Raw genomic sequence first — 21,366 nt, forward strand, 5'->3', positions numbered from 1 at the left:
TGCGATTTGTTCTTGATAATTCCAGGTTACTTCTTTCCAAGTTCTTTTCAGGTTCTAACAAATCCTTCAACAGTTTTCCAGAGAGTGAAGGTGAATGGTGTATATTTCCTGATTTCTTCTTTTGGAGGTAGGTTTTGTCTTCTGCAGCCTAATTTGTCCTCTACAAATTCTCAAAAAATAAATTCTAGTGTTTCCATTCACCCCAAAGTTGTTGTGGGTGAGTCGCTTAAACTGCAAATTGGGCCAGTAAATGGGTAGTTTTCATTTTGGGTGCTCAGCATAAAACATCTGCAGCTAAATTTGCAGGAAGGGACAAGTGAGCTGCAGATGTTGGTATAAATAAGCTAAATACTTGTGCCTTTTTTAAAGTGAACATTAAATTTATGATTGGTTTTGGTCAATGGGGTTATAATTCTCTGTCTTAAGTCAGCAGTTGTCAAATAATCTAAATGATGGCACCTAACAGAGTGGGTATTGCGCAGATAAATTTAATAGTGTTTATAGAATATGTGTATGGCAAGGTTCATATACAGCAATTTAAAAAATTGTGGTTTGTGTTTAGTTGGCATGTGTTGTTTTTTTTATATAAGCTTGGGGTTATGCACTAAATATTACTAGTTAAAAATGTATTAACTACTCAATGAATTAAGTGTGCATCTTACAGAAAAAATGGTGATTTATTTCACACTATAGGATTTAAAATGTGCATTTAAAAGGCAACTGAATTTAATTTATATCAGCATAAAAGAGGATTGAATTTAATTTATATTGACACCCTTAGCTGTAGCTTTTATTAATGAATGGGTGACTTTGCGAGCAGAATGGCCTCTTAAATGCTGTTTCCTGGTCATAATTCTTTACCAGATCTTACTCTGCCCTATCTCTGTGGTGTTTGAAGGATTTTGTAGATGCCCATTGGATGATCTGACTCTTGCTTGTCATGTGTGGATTTTTTTTCCTTCCCATCCTCTTTAGAGGTGAATGAATCTGTCTCTGGTAGATTGCTCTCTTTTGCTGCATGTTTTGTTTTGGGGTTTTATTTTCCTGTTCCATTTGTTTGGATTTATTTTCTTTTTTTCCTTTGCTTTACTACTCTCTGTACAGTGAAGACAAGGAAGAACTAACCTTGTGCTTCTAAATGCAATAGTCTTTACTCAAGCAACATTCTCAGTGATGTTTTTGCCTGAGGTTTGCAAGATTTTGCCCATTTTGTAAAGATTCATTTAAATTGACATAATGTTTTCATAAAAATTAAAAGGTATTAAACTCTACCAAGCCAAACACAGAATGGGGAAGTCTTAGTTGCTGTACTCTTTCACAATGGCATTTAGATTTTTATTCTTATATCGTTTTGGAGAGGGAGGAGAGATGTTTTTTGTATTAGTTGTATGACTAGAATGAAAATAGGAGTGCAAAGTAAAGGTTCTGAACCTAGTCCTGAAGAGGTTTTGCACTTTGTGCAATTGCAGGACAAATTATACAAACAAAATACATAACTTTTGGTTGCTTAATTCTGTAAACATGTTACAGAGTTCAAAAAGTCATCAGCAGTAAGGTTGACAGAAAGGTTGACAGATGGCCACCTTGAAACTTGTCTGGGGCAGTGAAGACAAATAATTTCTAACTCTGGATGTAGCTATTTCATGTTGGTTTATATGAACTTTCTGATATATATATATATATATGCCTGATTCAGTTTATAATGGTTAATGATTATAATTAGTTCTTTTTATAGTGCTTTTATATAAGACTTTCAATAAAAGATAAGGGAACCAATATTCTACATACTTAGCATATGTAATATGTAGGACATTAGTTAAACTAGAGGGCTCACAGTTTATTTTTGCATTCTATTGGTAGATCCATTGTAGCATCTAAAGATTGAAAATAAAGAATTTTCACGTTGTATCTACCTTGGAAGAATCTGTATCAAACATCTGAAAACCAGCACATCGAACTCGGCGGACATGCAGCTGAGAATGAATGATGACAGCATCTTGCAATGATGGCTAAAGGTAGGAGCGTGTGGAATCCTGGGCTGAGCGCCTGGAGTCGTTCCGTGTGGCTGTGGAGTGTAATGGGAAGGTGGGGTGGGACGGGCATTGTGTAGCCCAGTGCTTCCAGGCTGGCTTTGATTGGGAGGCAAATGGAGGTCTCTGTGCTGTTCAGTGCTTAATGAATGGTGTGCGGAGCAAAGGAGCGAGGCTTTTGGGGAATCTGCAGCACGTGAACAACAGGCTAGGTAAAGCATCGAGGCGGATTGCTTTGAACCAAATCAGAATTTCACTCAAGTGTAGTTTGGAGTTCAGATGCCGTGAGAAGGTACAGGCCAGAAATACGTGTTTGGCCCTGCATGTTCTTTTTATGCTGCTATAAATATAATGATCTGTTTGTTATAACCGTCTCTCAAGACAAGGCGTGCCGATCTCTTGATAAAAGTGTTCTACTCTGATAACGTATGTTTGCATATCTCAATGATGACAGTTCAGTGAGATTAATTTCTAGATGCAGGGTACACAAATCGGGCCTGCACTTGCTGAAAGCATTGCCGGAGTCTGACCTGCAACAGGGGGTGTTACAGTAGTAGGAGCTGTGTGGAAACTGGAGAAAGGTGGTGCAGCGTGGGCTAGGCTGGGAAGGACTAGATGAAAGTGTTTGTGGCTGCTTGCGTGGGTTTGTTTTTAACACAGCCCTCTTTCGCTTGATGGGTTTTATCTCGCATTTTCAGGGGGCTGTTCCCAACTGCTCCCTTTGGCACGCCGTTCTTTTCATCGAGCGCCTCTTTTGCAACTTCCCAGCTTCAGGCTGCCTCCAAGGCTGTTCCAAAGCCTCTGGGTGTGTACAGGCTTGTCCTGGCCTTTCGCTGCTTTTGTGTTTCTGATAGCCACATCCTGAGGTGTGCAGTGGATCCCGCTGCCTCCACCGTGGCACGGGGTGCGAGCCAAGAGCACTAATGATTTAAGGTAATGTGATTTTCATCCTGAGCCATCGTGTGTTCCCTGCTGGCTCAGATAATTTAGAAAGGAGTAAGCTGTTGCCTGATGGGTTTGCACATTGTTGTGTTGCTTGTATTATGTGCTTCCCCTGCTCTCTGGAAGTATTACTCCTTGCATGGGCCTTTAATGGATGCGTGGACTGGCCTGTCTGTCCTGCTGCTGACCTCAAGGGCTAAAACACCTGGTGATTTTGCTGGAAGCAGAAGTAGGTCATTGCTGAGAATGACTGCATGCGCACCCCCTTGGCCTAAAATTCAGGTCATAGATCTTGTAATTGAAGTGAAGTTTATGAACTCCTGTTCAACCCTGGAGTCCCTTTGACGTGGGGAACACACAGGTCTGATTCCTTGAGGTGGATCTTCAGTTGGCGCTTCATGGTGTCTCCTGAGAACATAGTCTCTCGAGTTTATGAAATAAATCACACATTTTTTAATAGTGGCTCAAAAAAACCCCACTGCATCAAGCTTATGTTTAGTAAAGTAGCGTTTTAAAATGAAAAGTTAAAAAGGGAACTCCTAAACAGACAAGTCGGTATCTGAGGAGGAAAAGACCAGGAAAAGTGATGGATATGCGTGGGACTCTTAACAAAGGATGAACAGTCCAACAAACACTAAGGATTTGTGGACAAAATAATAAAAATGCCTTTAAAAAAAAAATTGTTTCAAAGCAGTTAGCCCATCAAAAGAGAGAGACGTGACTTGGACAGGCTATCAGGCAGTTCGGGTACCTAACTACAGCTATGGAGTATTGAAAACAAAATTTAGAGAAAAGCATTTTTGAGTAGTAATTTGTTTGAACAAAATATTTAGCTAGCAGTCTGAAGCGGTAAACACATTGACAGACTGCGCTTGTGGTAATTCATGATCAGAAAAAAAAGGCTCAGTTCACTAAATAAATCTCCAGAAATGGTTACTTATAGGTTGTTTATCAGATCTCCCTGACGCTCTCTTGGCTTAATGGAGGGAATAGCTGAAATAGTTCTCCTGTTTCAGCACTGTTTAGTTTTTCGGTTTCTGTTGCCGGTGGCTTATGTAAAAGGCAGAGAAGAAGTGGGACAGGGTTGTAAAATGTGGTATTCTCTCTTGAGAATGTTTTGGGAATGACAGAGGGAATATTGCCTGGGAAAAAGTACTGTCCTTTAAAAAATCAATGGGAAATAATAGACTAATTCTTATTAGGGACAGTTTAGCGGAATCCCAGATAGAATAAAGAGTGAAATCCAGATTTTCCAATACTCAGGGCAGCTGCCAATCTTGAGATAATCATCTTCAAGAGGTAATCCTGTGAAGTTTTCAGCTGGCAAGGTGTCATTTTGTAGCTGCCTTGTTTAAGGGAGGGAAGGGCCATGAAATACTAAAAACACTGCTCCCTGCCAAACCAGATGCAACTGAGACCTGTGATCCAGTCTGGAACGCATTGACTCCTGGTGAACTTGAAACATTGCCCAAAATCAAGAGTTTTTAAACACAACTGTTTCCTCCTTTGCTGTTAGAAAGCATGCGGGTGCTCTCTGCGTGAGGGCAGTCATTTGGGTACAAAATACCCAGACAAACTTATCCGGAATATAAACAGGGGCAGGTGGAAAGCGCAGCAGTGTCGGAGCCAGGTGCGGCAGAGGAAAGGGGCTCAAGCTGAGCTTTGAAAGCGTCTCCACTCTTGCCCAGGAAGTAGAAACTGAATCTGTCCCTGTCCGCCTGCACTCCCGGCTGCACTGGATCCTCCCCTTGGCAGTTTCTCTCCCTGGTCCTGCCCACCCCTTCACTCTCGCATATAGGACCCTCTGTGAGACGCTTTTCCTTCACAAACATCCCGTCCTAGGCAGCTGTCCTTCCTCTTGTGCATACCCGGGAGCCCTGAACGTCCGATCCGACATGGGTAAGAGATCCAGCCTGTGGATCCAGCTGGGATCTGCTGCTTTTGGTTACAGTTCTGCACTGTGAAACGCATTAAGCAGGGGCCAGTGGGTTCGTTAGCGTGGTGGACTGGTAAGGAGAGGCGTGGGGCTGAAGTTCAGCGTTTCCTCTGACTATTAAAAGGTTTACTTCAAGTTATTGAAAACCCCTGTGGTTTTAAATGAGTAGTTTTAATGCTATCAGTAAATGCTTTTTATGCTATCATTAAATGTCTTTTCTAGTACTTCGGCATTTAGAAACTGAAATGAGCATTTGGATTTTCTGTTGTGGTTGATGTGAATGTAAATGCTGCTTAAGAAGATCGCTGGGGAACTGAGGAATTTAACTTTTTGCTTACATTTTTGTGATAGACCATGTAATTTGTATGGACTTTCAGTTTTGAATCCAGGGCCAGGAAATAGAGGGAGGGGACTAAAATAGATGGAAGCTGTTTTGCATGTGAATGTATTATAGTGTAATTTGCAAGGGGGACACTGTTACATTGTGATTTCACAGAACAGTGTAAGGTTGCAGACCTTAGTAAAAAAAGCCCTTATTACGCAGACAAAAACAACGATTCTGACTCAGCAGAAGTGTCTGGTCTGGTTTATCTGCCTAGGGTGAATGTTTATCTTTGCGTGCTTTTATAAGTACTAATACTACAAAATAAATGACGTTTGGTTTGCTTTGCTTTCTAGCAAACTGTAGGTTTCGTTTTGTAACCTGTGATAACAACAGTTTTGTCTCAACGGTCGTGGCAGTCTTCAAGAAGTCAGGCTTGGCAGTGTAGAAAGAGTAAGTTAAATACTGCACCAAAAAACTTGAAGTAGCATGATAGTGATTGATTGGTCACAAGGTTTGGAAAAGTATGCTCTTGGCAGTGTAGAAGATCAAGTCTTAGGCTGCTCTTCAAAAATTGAACAGATCATTAACGTCTGCTTGCATAATTTGTTGCTTGGAAAAAGACTTTATTTCAGAAAGAATGTGCTGCTTCTGTCTCTTATTCTGTAAGGCCTGTGTCTTGTCAGGTGTATGGTATAGCTGATACACAATTTTTTTTTTCCCATTTGTGCGTTTATTTCAGCAGTTTAGCGTAATCATACCATAAACCAGATTTGCCTACCTTCATTTTTGAATATGTGAGTGTTTAAGCCATGCATCCATCTTAACTTCAGAGGACTTTCTGTTTACTTAGGCTCTACAAAAAGCCCAGCTTGGTCTAGACTTATTACATGTAACTTTCAGTTCTCAACAGAGGCAACTAATTTATTGCCACATTTCTCCTAAACTCCCTTTATAAAGAGTCTCAGGCACCTTCATAGTTTCTCTTAAGTGGCTGAAGTGCTCTGCTGCCATAAAATACACAAATAAAAAGACAATGTCTTTCCTGCTCCTTTCCATTATTTCACTCTGTTAAACCCAAACTACCAAAGAATACTTGTTTTGTGTTAATTGTTACTGAATTTACTATGAAACTGCACTTCATCAGGTGGGATATTTTTTTAGAATGCTACTACCCATTGTTGTAAATCTATAAACCTCGTTATCCACACTACTGGTGACTCCAGGTTAATCTGCATATAGTCTGCTCGTGCTGCAGCTTGCACAGAGGCTTTGCATATCACTTCAGAACTTAACGAACTGATTAGGTAAGTATAAATAGATCGGCCTTTTATAAAAAAAAAAAAAAAAAAAAGAAGCTACTTTCAAAAGTTTTTAATGAAACTATCTCCTAAATCTTGCTTATAAAATGCTTTGTGGTGTTTGTTGTCCTTCGGGATGATCTGCATTTCCCGATATTTCTCTGCCCTGAGGAGCTTGGTATTTCTCAAGACTTCACAGCCCTTGAACAGGCAGAGGGGCATCTTTATCTGCTGCCTGACGAAGGAAGCGCTTGTGCTCGGAGGCGCAGAGCAGCACAGTGCATTGGCTCCCCCAGTAACAGCGGCAAATGAACCCAGAGGTGTCGGGATTGTTTTTCTGTGCTGTGACTGCTAGGCTGGCAGATGCAGTCATCGGTCCTGGACCTTGCACAGGACTTACTTGGCACTGTGGTACAGCTCGGTGCTCAAAAAAATGAGGGAAATGAAATGTTTTGTTCTTCGCTGCCACCTGAAAGTGTGTGGTGTTTTTGCCACCATCAGAGAAGCTCTTTTAACATTTATGACATTGAGAACTGCCTCCTTTTTTGTCTGAAACTTACTGAGTGGATGGAAAGCTGCAGGGAGTCCCTTACTATGCTTTATGTGGGAAATGATGGCTTATATATTTTCAGCTGTTGTAAGTGTAGCAAAATATCCCCAAACCTTGTTGTTGATTTGCATGGAGTTTTCCAGAGTGACCTGTGGATCATTATTGGTGGCTTATGAAGGACTGGACACTTGCCTTTGGTTTGCTGTCCCTCCTGTTCTCTAGAAAGAGGAACAGGACAGATGGAAAGAGATGAAAAAATTTAGAGCAAAAGGAAACTAGACTGGATTCCTCCATTCCCTTTGCTCTCCACAAGAGAGAATTGCTGTAGATAGTGATAACAAAAGGAACAGTGATATTTTTATCAGCTCTTGGTGTATATATACAAATAACTGCATCAGAGTAAGCAGGAGTGGAGCTTATTGTAACTTCATTTGTGAAAAAAGGAAAATTGTACACTGAAGCACTTAAAGCTAAAGGCGTATGTTCTTCCCATTCAGCTCACACATGAGCTATTTGTAGTAGAGAAATGTTCTTTCATTTAGAAAGACAAGGAAGGTGAACTTTGTGGCTGGGAAGCTACCCAGAAGAGAATTTGCCTGTAAAGGTGCAACATGCACTGCAGAAAAAAAATCTCAATGCTTTTGTCCTTGCTGGAGTTTGCAAACCACATGTATGTGATATACTGTCCCACTTCCTGGTATTCAAAACACTCGGTCAGCTGCCAGATTAACGGGGGATCTGGAACCTAACAAGGAATATTAACATGTTTAACCATGGATTATTAACATAGCAATATAAATATTGTTGTTAACATGTTGCTACAAGATGGTACAAATCACAGCTTCATGAGGAAATCCTCATTTTGTATTCACAAATGAGCTTGGCATCGTATAACACGGAGAGGCTTGCGTCATCCACAGATATCTGCAGGCAGTTAGATACAATGGTTCCGAATAAAAGGGTGTTTGAACAAGATCAGAGGGAAAGGAGTAAAAACCGTGTATGAGAACAAGGAAGATAAAACGTTCATCATCTTGCTGTATGTTTTCTCTGGAAAACAATTTGGCACAAATAATCTTTTTCTCAAAGTAATCTGCAGAAAACTACATTTGCAATGCTAATTAAGCTGTGGTCTAATGCATACTGAGTTCCTGCTAATTTAGGTGATTGAGAAAATTGGAATAAAGTTTAAATTATGGCTTAGACATAAATGGAACAAAGCAAACTTCATATTTTGTGTTTTCAGATAAAAATGTTTCACAAGGAATGTGAAATTAAACGTAAAGTACTAAATTAGTCTTTTTGAGAAGATGCTGGCTATGAAGTTGGGAGCCTCCGCATGCAGCAAGTGGATTGCTTGAAGCATTTTGCCTTCGGAGAAAGGCTCCGTAATTAAATGGGCACTGGAGCTGTCACTGCCTCTGGATCTGAAATCTTAGATCTGTGGCATTCTGAAATAAACTGTTGCTATAAATTTCTCATTTTAAATATCAGAGAATGGCAAATAATTAGCTGGTTTGCTTATTTTTATTATAGACACTTGAGGTACAGAGGGAGGCAACTATACTGTGGTTTTGCTTCTGTCAACATGCATTGCACTTCATGTCATGTTGAAAAAATACGCTGGCATCCTGCTGCACAGCACTTGTATATTTTTGTGTTTTAAACAGCTGATGATATACCAGTTCCATTTCGGAATGGAGCACAAGCTTCCTGCATTGTGTTCAGCAGGCCTGCAGCTCCCTGGCTCTAGAAAAGTAGAGATTTATATGCGTCAGTTAAGCTTATAAACTTGCAATGTGTTGTAACTACCCCTTAAAGGAATATTTTCTCAATATTTTCTTAATTCTAGCCAACAATTTATTGATTCAGTCCTGAGCATGTAGGTTCTGTTGACTATGTTAGAGTAGAAATCATGGTGTATGAGGCTGTTTTAATGTAATTTTTACTTGGGTGTTGATTAGGATCCAAACAGATACAAAGGGAGCTAAGACAATTTTTAGAAGTAAGCTGAAATGGTTGTAAATATTACAGGTTTGCAGTGGGCAGTGCTTTAAGGCTGCTGAGGATCAAGCCGTTAATTCTGTAAGATCCTAATATAGGAGCCCTGTCTTTTTGGCAGGGAACTCCTCACTTTGCAGGCAGAGAAGCTGTAGATGACAGCCGCTGCGGTTGCTGTCCCCGTTGAAATGTTGAGGGTTTGTGCGTAGAGACCCCCAGATGTGTCGGGTGGTTTTGACTCCCGGTACAGAAGAACGTTGCTTCTCAGTCTTCTGCCTTCTGCAAAATGGCACGTTTCTCCTAGTGCAGAGCCTAGCCTCAAGCCAGACGTGGTCCTTCTGCTTCTGTGGGGTTCTCTTCTCTGGAGGACATTTGGATTCCCTTTCTAGCTTCTTAAAACCATAGTTTCCCCACTCAGTTGTCTGATTCGTGATGTAGTTGCTGTGCGGGAAGTGGTGAACGAGGAACGCCAGTCCAGAGAGGTTTCTGGCAGCTCCAACCGTGGTGTGAAAGCAGAGGTGGGGAGCTGAGTTTTTAATAGAGAGAAGGTGGGATGGTTCATAATTTCCCTTCCTCTTGTCCTTTCTGGACACCTGCAGTATCACCTCTTCTCCGGGCTGTAAATCCTTAAAAATAACCACTTCTTCAACATTTATATGCAGAGAAAGACTGGAGGCTTTCCAGTAATAATAAAATGAGTTGTTCAAATTGGGCAATCTGTCTACTTACTCATCTGGCAGTGATTCAGCAGCTCTCTGTAAAACATTTAACAAAATTTTCTTAAATGCCAGACCCTTGTCATATATGAATGTGCTTTAAAATTGTGAGGCTGAACTCCTTGAAATGAAGACCCCAGTTTCCCATCACTTTTGAGTGTGGAGTGTCACATTGTGTACATTTTCAGAAACTCAAGTAACCCTAACGCTGACTGGAGTCAGTGAGACTTACAGGTGTTTGGCAATGTAAGAATTGGATCTAAGATTTGTCAATTTCTGAATGTGACACCAATGTTCTTTTAGAGATATGCTTTAAAATAATTTGGAGATTAAAATAACTTCTTTTTTTTCCCCTCTAATCAGCAAAATGCGGAGCATGTGGTCCAGGATATGCAACTCCTCTGGATGCCATGAAAGGCAAGTACTGTAACATCTTTCCTAAATCCAGGCCATCAGTAAAGGAATTGTTTTCAGATTAGGGGAAGACTAGGTAGATGCCTTCCAGAGTGGCTCACTAATTAGCAAGGCCAAGAAGAATTTAAATGTCAGATTTCACTTCATTTTGTACCTGATTTTGGGCAAAGCATGTAAGCTCTGTTAGCATGATTCACTAAATCATAGCACTAAACCCAAGGTGGGTCGGGGTTTAGATGTGTGCATGGCTATAGGACACTATAGCTTTCAGAGTATTGGGAGCAAGTATTTAACCTAAAAATAAAAGTTTTGTTGATGTTTTTTGGATGGAGACCTTTATAGATGCCCTGAGACTCTTCCATAAAAACAAGTGACTGTCTAGGGCAGAAGGGGAAAATAGGAGAAAGGGCCGTAGGGTATTTGGTGTGATGTAGTTTAACAGCAAGCTCCTCATCTGCTTGTAGCTGTACAAAAGTTATGTTCTGCTCTTCCCAGAAGTGTCTGGCTAAATCCCGAAATGCACTAAAGCCCTTGAGGCATTTTGCTGTAGCTTTTAATAGCGTCTGAATTTCATCTTGAGTCCTTTGATATATTTTAAAAGCCTTAATTTTCTAGATTGTAATAAGTAGGCTTTTGGCATAGGTAGACTGAAATCCAGGCCCTGGCACCAGGGAATCATCGCTTGTGTGATGGAGACAGGAGAGGCTTGACATGGCCTTGCAGGTGGGAAGGTGGTCTCCACCACTGTCCTTTTTCAGGAAAATAATTGCATCCCCAGAGCCTCTTACATTAGGAAGGCAAGGGAGTGGAAGGGCCCCACAGCTGAGTAAGCACTTATTCTTGGCCGTTTCCGGCTGCTCAGACTACATACTACTAGTGTTTCTCCATCAAATAGAAATATTGAGGTTCAGCTTTCTAGGAAGAATCAAAATTTTGAGATAGAGAGATTAAATCCAGAGAAGATTCTCTTAAAGTTGACCATAGCTTTTTGTAAAATTGGTTTATTGTGACACATTAAACAAGACTTTTGCTTTGAAAGGTCCCCGGGAGGAGATTGTGTATCTGCCCTGTATCTACAGAAACACTGGGATAGAGAAGCCTGACTACCTGGCCACTGTGGACGTTGACCCCAAGTCTCCGCACTATTGTCAGGTACCTGTGTGTAGAATGGCTCCAGTGCTCTGTTTCCTAGGGTGGTGAATATTGGGGTTCACAGAATCATTTTCAAGTAGATAGTTGTGTTGAGAACCAGTCAAATCCTCTGGTGTTTTTCTTACTGGGTTACTCAAAGCTAACATTTATCTTGTTGGTCTCAAGACGCTTTCAGAGCGTTTTTGTGCTTAGTATTTTAATAGTTCTTTTTATAACACCATTACTGATCTATACTGAGCATGAGTATTAAGCTCAAGAAGGTGGCAATTTCCTTGTAGTATAGACAGACTTTATGAAGTTGGATGTCTGATACCCTGGGAAATTCTACACATTAGGCATTATAAATGTAATCCATTTACTGCATAAATGGAAAGCTGTGTGTAGGTAGATACCAATATACCAGATCCAAAATATTGATAAAACTGACTAAGCTCCTCAGTTTGTTACTGCAAATAGTGTACACTAAACTGCATTTAAACATGCAGTGCTTGTGTGACTCAAATTACTGAAGACACTTTGGACTCTGATCTCTGTGTGTTTAAGGAGCAGCACATCTGGTTTGATAACAAAAATTTTGATAATTTGTTCTTATTTTTTTTATAGCTACTGCTTAGAGTTTTATTGTGGAGGAGTAGAGGACACAAATCTCCTAAAACTTTGACAAAACTTAGCTGCAGTCTTTCAAATTTTCTTAGTTATACAGTGGAAAAGTAAAAATCAGAAGCAGGAGTGCAAATTAACGTGACAGTTTGGTACAGTCAGTCCCAGCTGTAATTAGGTAAATCTTATACAGTCAGAGACTTGCAGCACATGAGCAAATGGTGGGTTTTTTTCTGTTAGTTTTTTCCATATCATTATTGTGTGTCTCCTTATTTAGATAAGAGTCTTTTTGGGGTTAATGGAATAGCATACAACATTTAACAAATGCCATGCAATCCTGATGTCCAACCTTCTTCTCCCATTTTACAGCTTCAGCTCTGCATACCTCAGGCTGAATGTGCTTCCTGAATAACAAATAGCAGTTTCCTTCTGCTCTTTATTAATTTATGCTTTGACATAAAGACCCATTTCTTTGCCTAGGGGAAAACTTACACCAGACTGAATCTTAAGTCTGTCTCTTGACTTTGTAGGTGATCCATCGCCTGCCCATGCCGAATCTTAAGGATGAGCTCCATCATTCAGGGTGGAATGCCTGCAGCAGCTGCTTTGGGGATGCCACAAAGAAAAGAAATTGCCTGATTCTACCAAGTCTGATCTCTTCTCGAATTTATGTGGTGGATGTGGGAACAGACTCACGAGCTCCTAGAATCCGTAAGGTATATTTAGGTGACTTTAAGATGGGGTTTTATTTCTTATTTGACCAAGAGATGGTGATATTAGGGATTCCAACTTCAAATTAGAATAGGAGAGCCAGAATTGCTACGCAAATTTTTGTCAAGCATTAGGCACTTGGGGGTGTTTTGAAACTCCTACAGTTTATTGATAAACTACACCAAAAAAATCTTGCACTAAAGAAGTGTGAGTAAATGTGGTATCAAACACTGAAAAATTAGGAAGTTCCAGAATTTAGCCTGCCTCTGCAGTATGAATTTCAATTAAAGTAGTTGCACACTGTGTTATTGGTTTTGACTACAAGATGATGAGGCAAACTCCTACATGACACATTCAGCTGAGCATATGTAGATTGTATGTTTTTTAGAGATGAGTTCAAATTTGATTGGATTTTCACTGAGCAAAACCAGATCTCTTCTGTAAAGGACACCTCTTCCTTGATTTGTAATCCTTGGTTCCTCAATATGCAATATGTAGATTTTTTTAAAAAGAAAAAATAAAGAAAATGTTTTAATATAGGGAAATAAACATTTTTCTAAATCCTTGTTCATGAAAACAATTGGAATTTTCCCAAAAGAAAATTTCCACTGCAATAGAATTAATTTGGCAGAGATACAGATATTGGCATAGATACAGGTTTGGATATAGACTTAAACTTTTCCATGTCTGACTGTTTAGATTCTTGTTACAGTCAGTGAAAAAGGATAGGCATTGCTGGAGTCAGATTTGTCTAACCTGGCTTAGAAAACTGTTTTAGGGTAAAGGAATTGTGTCTTGAAGTGTTTGTTTCTTTTCACTGACTATAAAGTAAGCATAGAGGATTAGCTCAGATGTAAATACACATACTGTCAGCGTCTATACTTGGTCAGATGAATCGTGCAGCAACGTGTGGAACTTCAGTACAGAGATCCAGGTTTGGCAGAGACAAATTTAGTTATAAAAAATACAGTTTGAAGACAGGTCATAACATGGAATGTAAGGAAACTTTAAAGTGTTTTTTTGTCCCACCCCACTTGCAAATACTCCCATTCAGTCTTTCAGTTTTGAGTTCTGTAGAGCCTTGCCAGCCTTTAACTATCAATGCGGTGGAATAAAACCCCCAAAGGTCTCTTCTTGTACAGTGAATTTTGTTTCACACTGAGTCTCTGGCAAGCCTCTAAGATTTCCATCCCCCCCCGCCTCTGAACTGCTAGAATTCCAGTGAGAGCTGATGTCTGAATATTGCACAAGTGGTATTTCTGCTGCTGATACTAATTAAAACAAACGCAGATGTCAGTGTCTCACTGATGCACAAATTAGACTGATTCTGACCATTCAGCTCTTGCTGTTTATATTTTTGAGAAGAGCAGGTAAGTGTCATGGTTGGTACTGTGTAACTGGGCAGAGTAGAAAGCAGCAGGTGACAGGTACTCAAAAAACACAATAGTGAAAGAACCAGTCACCCTCACACATACTCCATTCACGCTCCTTCCTCACTCTTTGAAACTTAATCTGTTAAGGGTGGAACTGGTATTCTCTTGTGATCTCAGTGAAGGTGACTGTGTGTACTCATTTTAGATTGTTGAGCCAGTGGAGTTATTCTGGAAGTGTAACGTGGCTAATCCTCACACCTCTCACTGTCTGGGCAGCGGTGACATCTTAATCAGCTGTTTGGGAGACCCTGCTGGCAATGGAAAAGGTATTAATTCCCTTCATTACTCTAGAAAAGTACTCGTGCCGTAGAAGTATCACACTCCCAAAGTACAGGTGGCTGTTGCCAACCTAAATCCTCATCGTCTAATGAAAATTAAGCCTCTCCAGCTATTTGAGATTGCATTTCCTATTTAAAACTTTTGAAGGATTCTTGTATATAAATTTTGTTACCTATTCAGATGTAAACCACCTGACATCTAAGAGAAATACTAGCTATTAGAAGAAATATACTTCAGATGGTAAGTGGGGAGCCCTGCTCCGTTTCACAGGGTCTTTGTCTTCTGGACTGCGGGCAAGCATGCCCTCGAAGACATGTGTATTACGTACGTCATTCAAGGATACTGGTGGCAAGCAAAGAAAATCAGGGGTGACTCCTCCAGCATCTTCTCTAAGATATCCCTTAATTGAAATGTACTCTAGGAGGGCTATCGGATATATTGGAATGACTTGAGTAGAAGAAGAGCAAACTGAAGCTTAAAAAATTAATTACAATGTGATAAAGTTCTTTAAAAATCCACCTTAGGCCACAAAAGCAAAACCAACAGAATCACAGAATTTTCCTTAAGCATAGGGTTGCATTTTACAGCATGTTTAGAAAATAGTCATTTAAATATTAATATATTATTTAACTTAGTTAAAGCTGTGGATCTGTGTGAGTGTCTTCAAACAATTTTCTTTGGTTTTTGTTTCAGGTGGCTTTATTTTGCTGGACGGAGAGACCTTTGAAGTGAAAGGAAATTGGGAGAATGGGGAAAAGGTACCCTCCCTGGGTTATGACTTCTGGTATCAGCCACGACATAATGTCATGATGAGCACGGAATGGGGAACCCCAAAAGCCTTGGCAGATGGGTTTAACCCAGCTGATATAGAGAGAGGTGAGGGAGCATTTGTTTAAACTCTCAAAAGTAAAACTTAACTCTTTGCTAAAATAGTCTCTTCTGTGCTTATCTTTGTCTGACCTTGTCCGTTAGGGCATTATGGCTGCCACATTAATGTGTGGGACTGGAGCACTCGCACCTACATTCAGGCAATCGACTTAGGGAAAGGCTCCATACCTTTGGAAATTCGATTCCTCCACAATCCAGCTGCTGCAGAAGGGTTTGTTGGATGTGCTCTGAGTAGTGCAGTGCATCGGTTCTACAAGACAGAGGTAGGTAATGAAAGCAGGGGCAAGCACAGAAGCTCAAACCTAGTTGTTTCAGAAATTCACTGATCACACAGCAAATAGTAGAATTCAGATTAAATAATACGGCTCCTAATTCTAGTCTAATTCTAACTGAGCTGTAACGTTGTGTCAGAGAACAAACCTCCTAATGACAGCATGCATACAAGCCACTGCCATGGCTTTATGAAGCTACTGTGTAGTCCCTCATCTCTGAGCAGTGGCAGCTGGTAGGCATTCTGAGGTTCTCTGCAGCCGTATTGCTGATGTCCAGCATACAAATCTCTTAACAGCCTGATCCTGAAAGGAAGCAGGACTTAAGAGATCATGGTGCTGATCTGTCAGCCCCACTTCCAATTGTCATGCCCTCCATGATGATGAGTCTATCAATGTAATCACAATTAATGAAAATCTGAAAGAGGGGAAGGTCTTTCCAATGATGGGAGCATTAGCGATCACTTGAACAGGAGGCAATCTAATGAATGCTTGCTCTGAGGAAGGCACTGCAGCATTAGCTCAATGGCTTGCTTTCTGGCCTGCAAGCTGGTCAACAAACATAGAAAAATAAAATCACAGAATCATTTAGGTTGGAAAAGACCTTTAAGATCATCCAGTCCAACCATTAATATAGCACTGGCAAGACCACCATTAAAACATGTCCCTAAGTGTCACATCTGCACATCTTTTAACATGTATCAATTGGACAGCTAATCAGAACATGCAGAACTTGTCACCGGTGTCAGTGTGTGCTGCCTGCTGCTCAGCCGGTGTTTGGAAGTGTAGGGGAGATCAGAAGGTAGAGAAGGGAGGGAGAGCGGTGGGGTCATGGACAGGGGAGTAGAGCTGCTGCCATTTTAGAGGGCAAGCTGGAGACGGGCAGGACACCTGCTACTGTTACAGCAATTGGTTTGAGATGATGTTGCATAGTATAATCATTAACGTTCTCCCTGGCAGTATAGTTACCATCCTCACCCCTTGGTAACACTTATTTGCAGTGTGCATATCAGCTCTGTACCAGGCCCTGTTAAATAAATAGCACTATTTGCTTCTCCTCCCTCTGTCACACATAGCTGAGCCCTCTTGGCTAACATATTGGCAATAATAAGGCTGTGTTCTCTCCTGTTCCTTCTGCAGAAAGGAGACTGGGCAGCAGAGAAGGTGATTGAAGTACCCAGCAAGAAGGTGCAAGGATGGCTTCTCCCTGACATGCCTGGTTAGTGTGAGCATGCTTGGAAAATAAATGGGGTGTTGTCTTCAGTTCCCTGGTACAGTGTAAGCTTTTTGCAAAATCTTATCCTTAAATGGCAAACACTTCCCTGGTAAAATACTAAATTTCTGTTTGGGTTCTTTGTGTAACACTTCTGATTAGCCTTTGCTTATGAGCTACCTGGTAGGAGGTTGCCAGGCCTCTGCCCCCACACTGCTCAGTGCACAAGGTCAGTTTCTCTAGAAAAAATACTTGGAGTTTGGGTCTTTCAGCATGAGCTCACAGTATTCAGGAGCGCTCCTGGGAATGCTGGTAGAGCCTGAACCTCCTCTGAGTAGGTACTGGGCTTCCAAGGTTCATTGTGTTTGTTCAACCCATATCTTAACGTATTTTTCTGAGGCTACTGTGACTGGAATTTTGAAAGATAACAGGCTTGCGGTCTTGTTTGTTGCTGATTCTGTCCTTTTCCTGAGTTTGCTGCTGAATATTTTCTTGAAGGTCTTATTACGGATATCCTCATCTCGCTGGACGACAGGTTCCTGTACTTCAGCAACTGGCTGCACGGAGACATCCGCCAGTACGACATCTCTGACACCCGCAAGCCCAGGCTGGTGGGGCAGGTAAGCCACCATCAGAAAAGCTGTCATGTGCAAGGGCAGTATGGTCTGCTTATTTCTTTCCTTTTTAAAAGGAGAAAATGACAATTTACTTTTGCTTGAGAATTGTGGCTATATTGCTTGCATGTTCCTTCAACAGCCGATGCCTGTCCTCACACATTCCCCTGGTTACAGGTGTTTCTGGGAGGCAGCATCACAAAAGGTGGACCTGTAACTGTTGTGGAAGACAAGGAATTGCAGTGTCAGCCAGAGCCACTTGTGATAAAAGTAAGTTTTCCTAACGTGCATGTTGTCAGTGCTCTGCTAATTGTAATCAGTTTTAAAATATCCCTACACACCTCAGTCAAATGCACAACGTGTAAAGCTGCATCTGGGCTAGTTTGTGTCTTGGCTTACAGCCTGGGCAGGTATCACATTTCGAGGTAGTAAATCCTGGTAAATGTTCTGGGTCCCTGGTGGGATTGGACAAGCTGTTCACCTGTACTGAAGCCTGTGTAATTACAGCTTCCCTGCTGCTGTTAGCTAGTTAGTTTAAAGCTAAGGCAGTGTGCATTCATCACACTGCCAGCATTGCTTCTGATAATCTTTCAACAACTGAAACCAGCTCATTCTTCAGTGGGGTGTGTAGAGACTTTGATAGCACCTGGCATCATGGTAGAAAAATGAAAGAGTGCTAATTATCTCTGGTCATTATCAATGTGCATTAATATTATTACTGTCAAGGCAGCTACCTATGGAAAGTGTCAGGATGTATAAGAACGGAACACGGTCATGGCTAAGATCTGTTGGCCACTGAAGGCAGTTTCAGGAAGGTCCACGTACTCCTTTTCTTTGTAGTGCAAACTGTGACCTAGCTGCAGCATAGACGTGTTCTTATTTGCAGCTGCGTTACACCACCCACCTCTTGCTTGATTTTTGATGCTCCCATCCAAGTACAGCAACCTGAACCCTTCAGCCCTTTCTTCCTTGCGTTACTAGTTCTGTGAATTGAGTGGAACTCCTCTGAAATGGCTTCAAGGCTCCCTGTTAGTAAGGAATAAGACTCCAAATAAAAACTGGTCTCTCTCCACAGTAGGGGATTTGGTGTTACTGTGTCAAGGATTTCAGAGCGCTGGATGGTCCTCCAAGCAGCGGACCTGCCATGCTCTTCTGTTTCTCCTTGCTGTTGCATTTCTCTTGTTCACTCTCCATGGCAGCTTGTCTTGAGCACCTTGTTCTCTAATTTTAGGGGAAGAGGATACCAGGTGGACCTCAGATGATTCAGCTTAGTTTGGATGGGAAGAGATTATATGTCACCAGCTCTCTCTACAGTGGATGGGACAAGCAGTTCTACCCAGATCTTGTCAAGTAAGAAAACTTTGTGCAAGGCCATGGTGAAGATTTCTTTCTTAAATAGCAGTATGCATATACCAACTGGTGCACAGAGCAAAGTTCCCACACAGGGAGACTGAATCCAGTAACTTTTTGTAGACAGCCTACCAATCTAGATGTTTTTACCCCACGAGGCAGAATCCATCCCTTCTCATCAGGCACACAAAATTCGGGGTCTGCACGCCCTGGTTGTTGAAATTGTGATCTGTTTGGAAGTAGATGAGAACGGGAAGAAAGCAGTGAATGTGACCTAGCCTCCTGGAATCTGTAGTACTTCCAAACTGCCTTTGAGTGTATCAGCATGGCTTTCTATTTTTTGGAATTAAAGAAAGGAGATGATGATCTTCCAGGTGGCCACATGAGGGCATAGTGCAGTTTGCCTGTTTCTTTATAAGTAACAACTTTTCACTCATTCATGGCTAATTTGAGGTTGCAGATTTTGCTGAAGCCGTGTAACTCACTTTTGAGACCTGCTAAGGCCCATTTTTAATCTGGGATTCTTTCCATTTTATATTAAACAAAGACAAATCCTGCCCAAATATGGAAGAGAAGAGCAACCAGTATGAATCCTTTTCCAAATACCTGTTTTCTTGTCCCTTTTTCAGGGAAGGCTCTGTTATGCTGCAGATTGATGTGGATACTGAAAAAGGTGGATTGAAAGTGAATAAAAACTTCCTAGTGGATTTTGGGAAGGAACCTGATGGGCCTGTCCTAGCTCATGAGATTCGTTACCCTGGTGGAGACAGTACTTCTGATATCTGGATATAATTGTTGTCTGGAGCTGTTTGTTTTGTTGGGTTTTTTTCTCTTGCCCCCTCTCTCTCCTCTCTGCCCTCCACTTCCCTTTTATATAGGTGAATAGGGTCAGCTGGAACTTTGTATCTATATTTAGACTTCCATTAGGGTGAGCCACTGAAGCTCCACTTTCTTCTCATTCTAAGGCAGCCAAGTGAATCTCTCTGAAACATGATATACGCCTCATTTTCTCTACTCCTTTCCCTTTCATGAGGTCCTGTCTAATCACTGTTGGTTGTTGGTTTCAAGGCCAAGGTCGCCACTTCTTTAAGGACTGTTTGCCTTGCTTGATGCTACTTTGTCTTGCCACTGTTTGTTGGTGGAGGAGCATAAGAAGGATCCATTCCATGGGTTTACGCCAGAGCAAGTGTCCTGTCCCTGCAAAGCTTAATTTGCTCATAAAGTAATCAGTGCTTTACAGCAGACACAGCATAAAAATCATGCATATCTAATCTGAAGCCATGTGTTTCTGGAGCTGGGTTATATTTTAACATTTGTGCACTGATTTTATAAAAAAAAAAATAAAATTGTTCTTACTGTCGGGTGGAGCGGCATTTTTTTTTCTTTTTAGTATTTCAGCATTTTCTGTTTCAAAGAACATAAATGTAAGGTCATTTCAGAAAGTAACAATGTCATCTGTCTTAGGAATCCTTTGGTGAGGAATTTGTTTTCACTGAAACCACCTTTGTTCCCATTATTGCAAGCAAAGGTTATCTTCTGTTTTCTAAGACTGGAGAAAACTTTCCTGCACGCTTTGGCAAAGCCACGTAGTGCTAGCAGCAGGTGCCTTACAGGTGTCTTGCAACTTCTTGAACAGACAAGCACTTAACAAGTCCATCCTTTCTTCTGTTGCCAGTTCCCACTGCATCTCCCCTAAGCTGTTTCTTGGGTCTGATTCTCTTTTCTGCCTCTCTGGATCTGTTGCTCTCCCATCGGTGTCCATTGCCAGCCTCTGCCGTTTCCTGCTGAGCTTTAGCATTGCCAGTTGTAACGCTGGAATCGCATCAGCAATGCCAGAGGAGCAGTGTGTTAATGGGACTGCCCGCTGCAGCCTTTTGGCTACATGTTTTTCCGACTTTTACTGTGCTTCCACAGCAAAACCCTCATCTAGCTGACAGATCTTTATGATCAAGACTTCATTCTGTACATAGCTGCTTACTGTCTTGCCTAACGTATTTGGAACCAGGCTTTGAGAGTTCAATTTGTGTTTTTAATGTAGAGCAGCTGGACTGCTGCCACTTGGTTTCTTTGAAACCTGCGACATGCAGTTCTGTTAGGACCTCGTGAAGCCAGAAAGCTTTCTAACTGACTTGGTGTTGTAGCTACCTGTCTCTGATGTAAAATCCCATTTTCAGCAGCTTCCTGTTAGAAATGAGTGATGTTTAAAATCATCTTGCTGCAAGGACCCATTGTTTTCCTTGCAAAGGGGCTGGTTTCAAGAATGGAGTATACACTGCTAACCAATGTAAATGCTACTAATAGTCCACACTGAGTGGGTACAGCGAGTGCTTAGTGTCTGAACAATCTCCTCATGTCCCAGGAAGTCACTGCTTTGTTAGCAAATCCTTTGCTACCAGCCAGTACTACTGGAGCCTGTATTTTTTTTCTGCACCTCTTTCCTATATGACTGAGCATTTAAAATTGGAAAAGGTACATGATCTTCCACATGGCCACGCGTGGGCAGCCTGCACCCTGCTTTCAGGCAGAAGTACATCGAGGAGTTTCTCTCACTCTACTACCCATTTTAGGCCATGATTTTCCACAAATCACAAACTTGTTAGTCTTCTCAACTTGCTTTTCTCAGTCCACCAGTGCATTGCAAGGTG

The 21,366-nt window shown here is 41.3% G+C and overlaps 1 protein-coding gene across 3 annotated transcripts; it reads left to right on the forward strand.

The window, feature by feature from the left end:
* Positions 1–4,612: 4,612 nt before the first annotated feature.
* Positions 4,613–20,081, forward strand: LOC102054523 (methanethiol oxidase-like). 3 transcript variants are annotated; one of them, XM_055696756.1, is made up of 13 exons: positions 4,616–4,871; positions 5,587–5,683; positions 10,162–10,215; positions 11,252–11,364; positions 12,495–12,680; positions 14,254–14,374; positions 15,081–15,263; positions 15,360–15,538; positions 16,685–16,763; positions 17,256–17,377; positions 17,549–17,641; positions 18,603–18,721; positions 19,351–20,081. In XM_055696756.1, the coding sequence occupies exons 3-13, from the start codon at positions 10,209–10,211 to the stop codon at positions 19,511–19,513; spliced, it is 1,365 nt and encodes a 454-aa protein (XP_055552731.1). In that variant the 5' UTR covers positions 4,616–4,871; positions 5,587–5,683; positions 10,162–10,208; the 3' UTR covers positions 19,514–20,081. The 3 variants fall into 3 exon arrangements, with proteins under 3 accessions (XP_055552730.1, XP_055552731.1, XP_005442636.3); XM_055696755.1 differs by lacking the exon at positions 5,587–5,683 and having other exon boundaries at positions 4,613–4,871; positions 16,685–16,762; positions 17,267–17,377; XM_005442579.4 differs by lacking the exon at positions 5,587–5,683 and having other exon boundaries at positions 4,617–4,871.
* The last annotated feature ends 1,285 nt before the right edge of the window (positions 20,082–21,366 follow it).

This window comes from Falco cherrug, chromosome 19, assembly GCF_023634085.1.
Source record: "Falco cherrug isolate bFalChe1 chromosome 19, bFalChe1.pri, whole genome shotgun sequence".
Lineage (NCBI taxonomy): Eukaryota > Metazoa > Chordata > Aves > Falconiformes > Falconidae > Falco > Falco cherrug.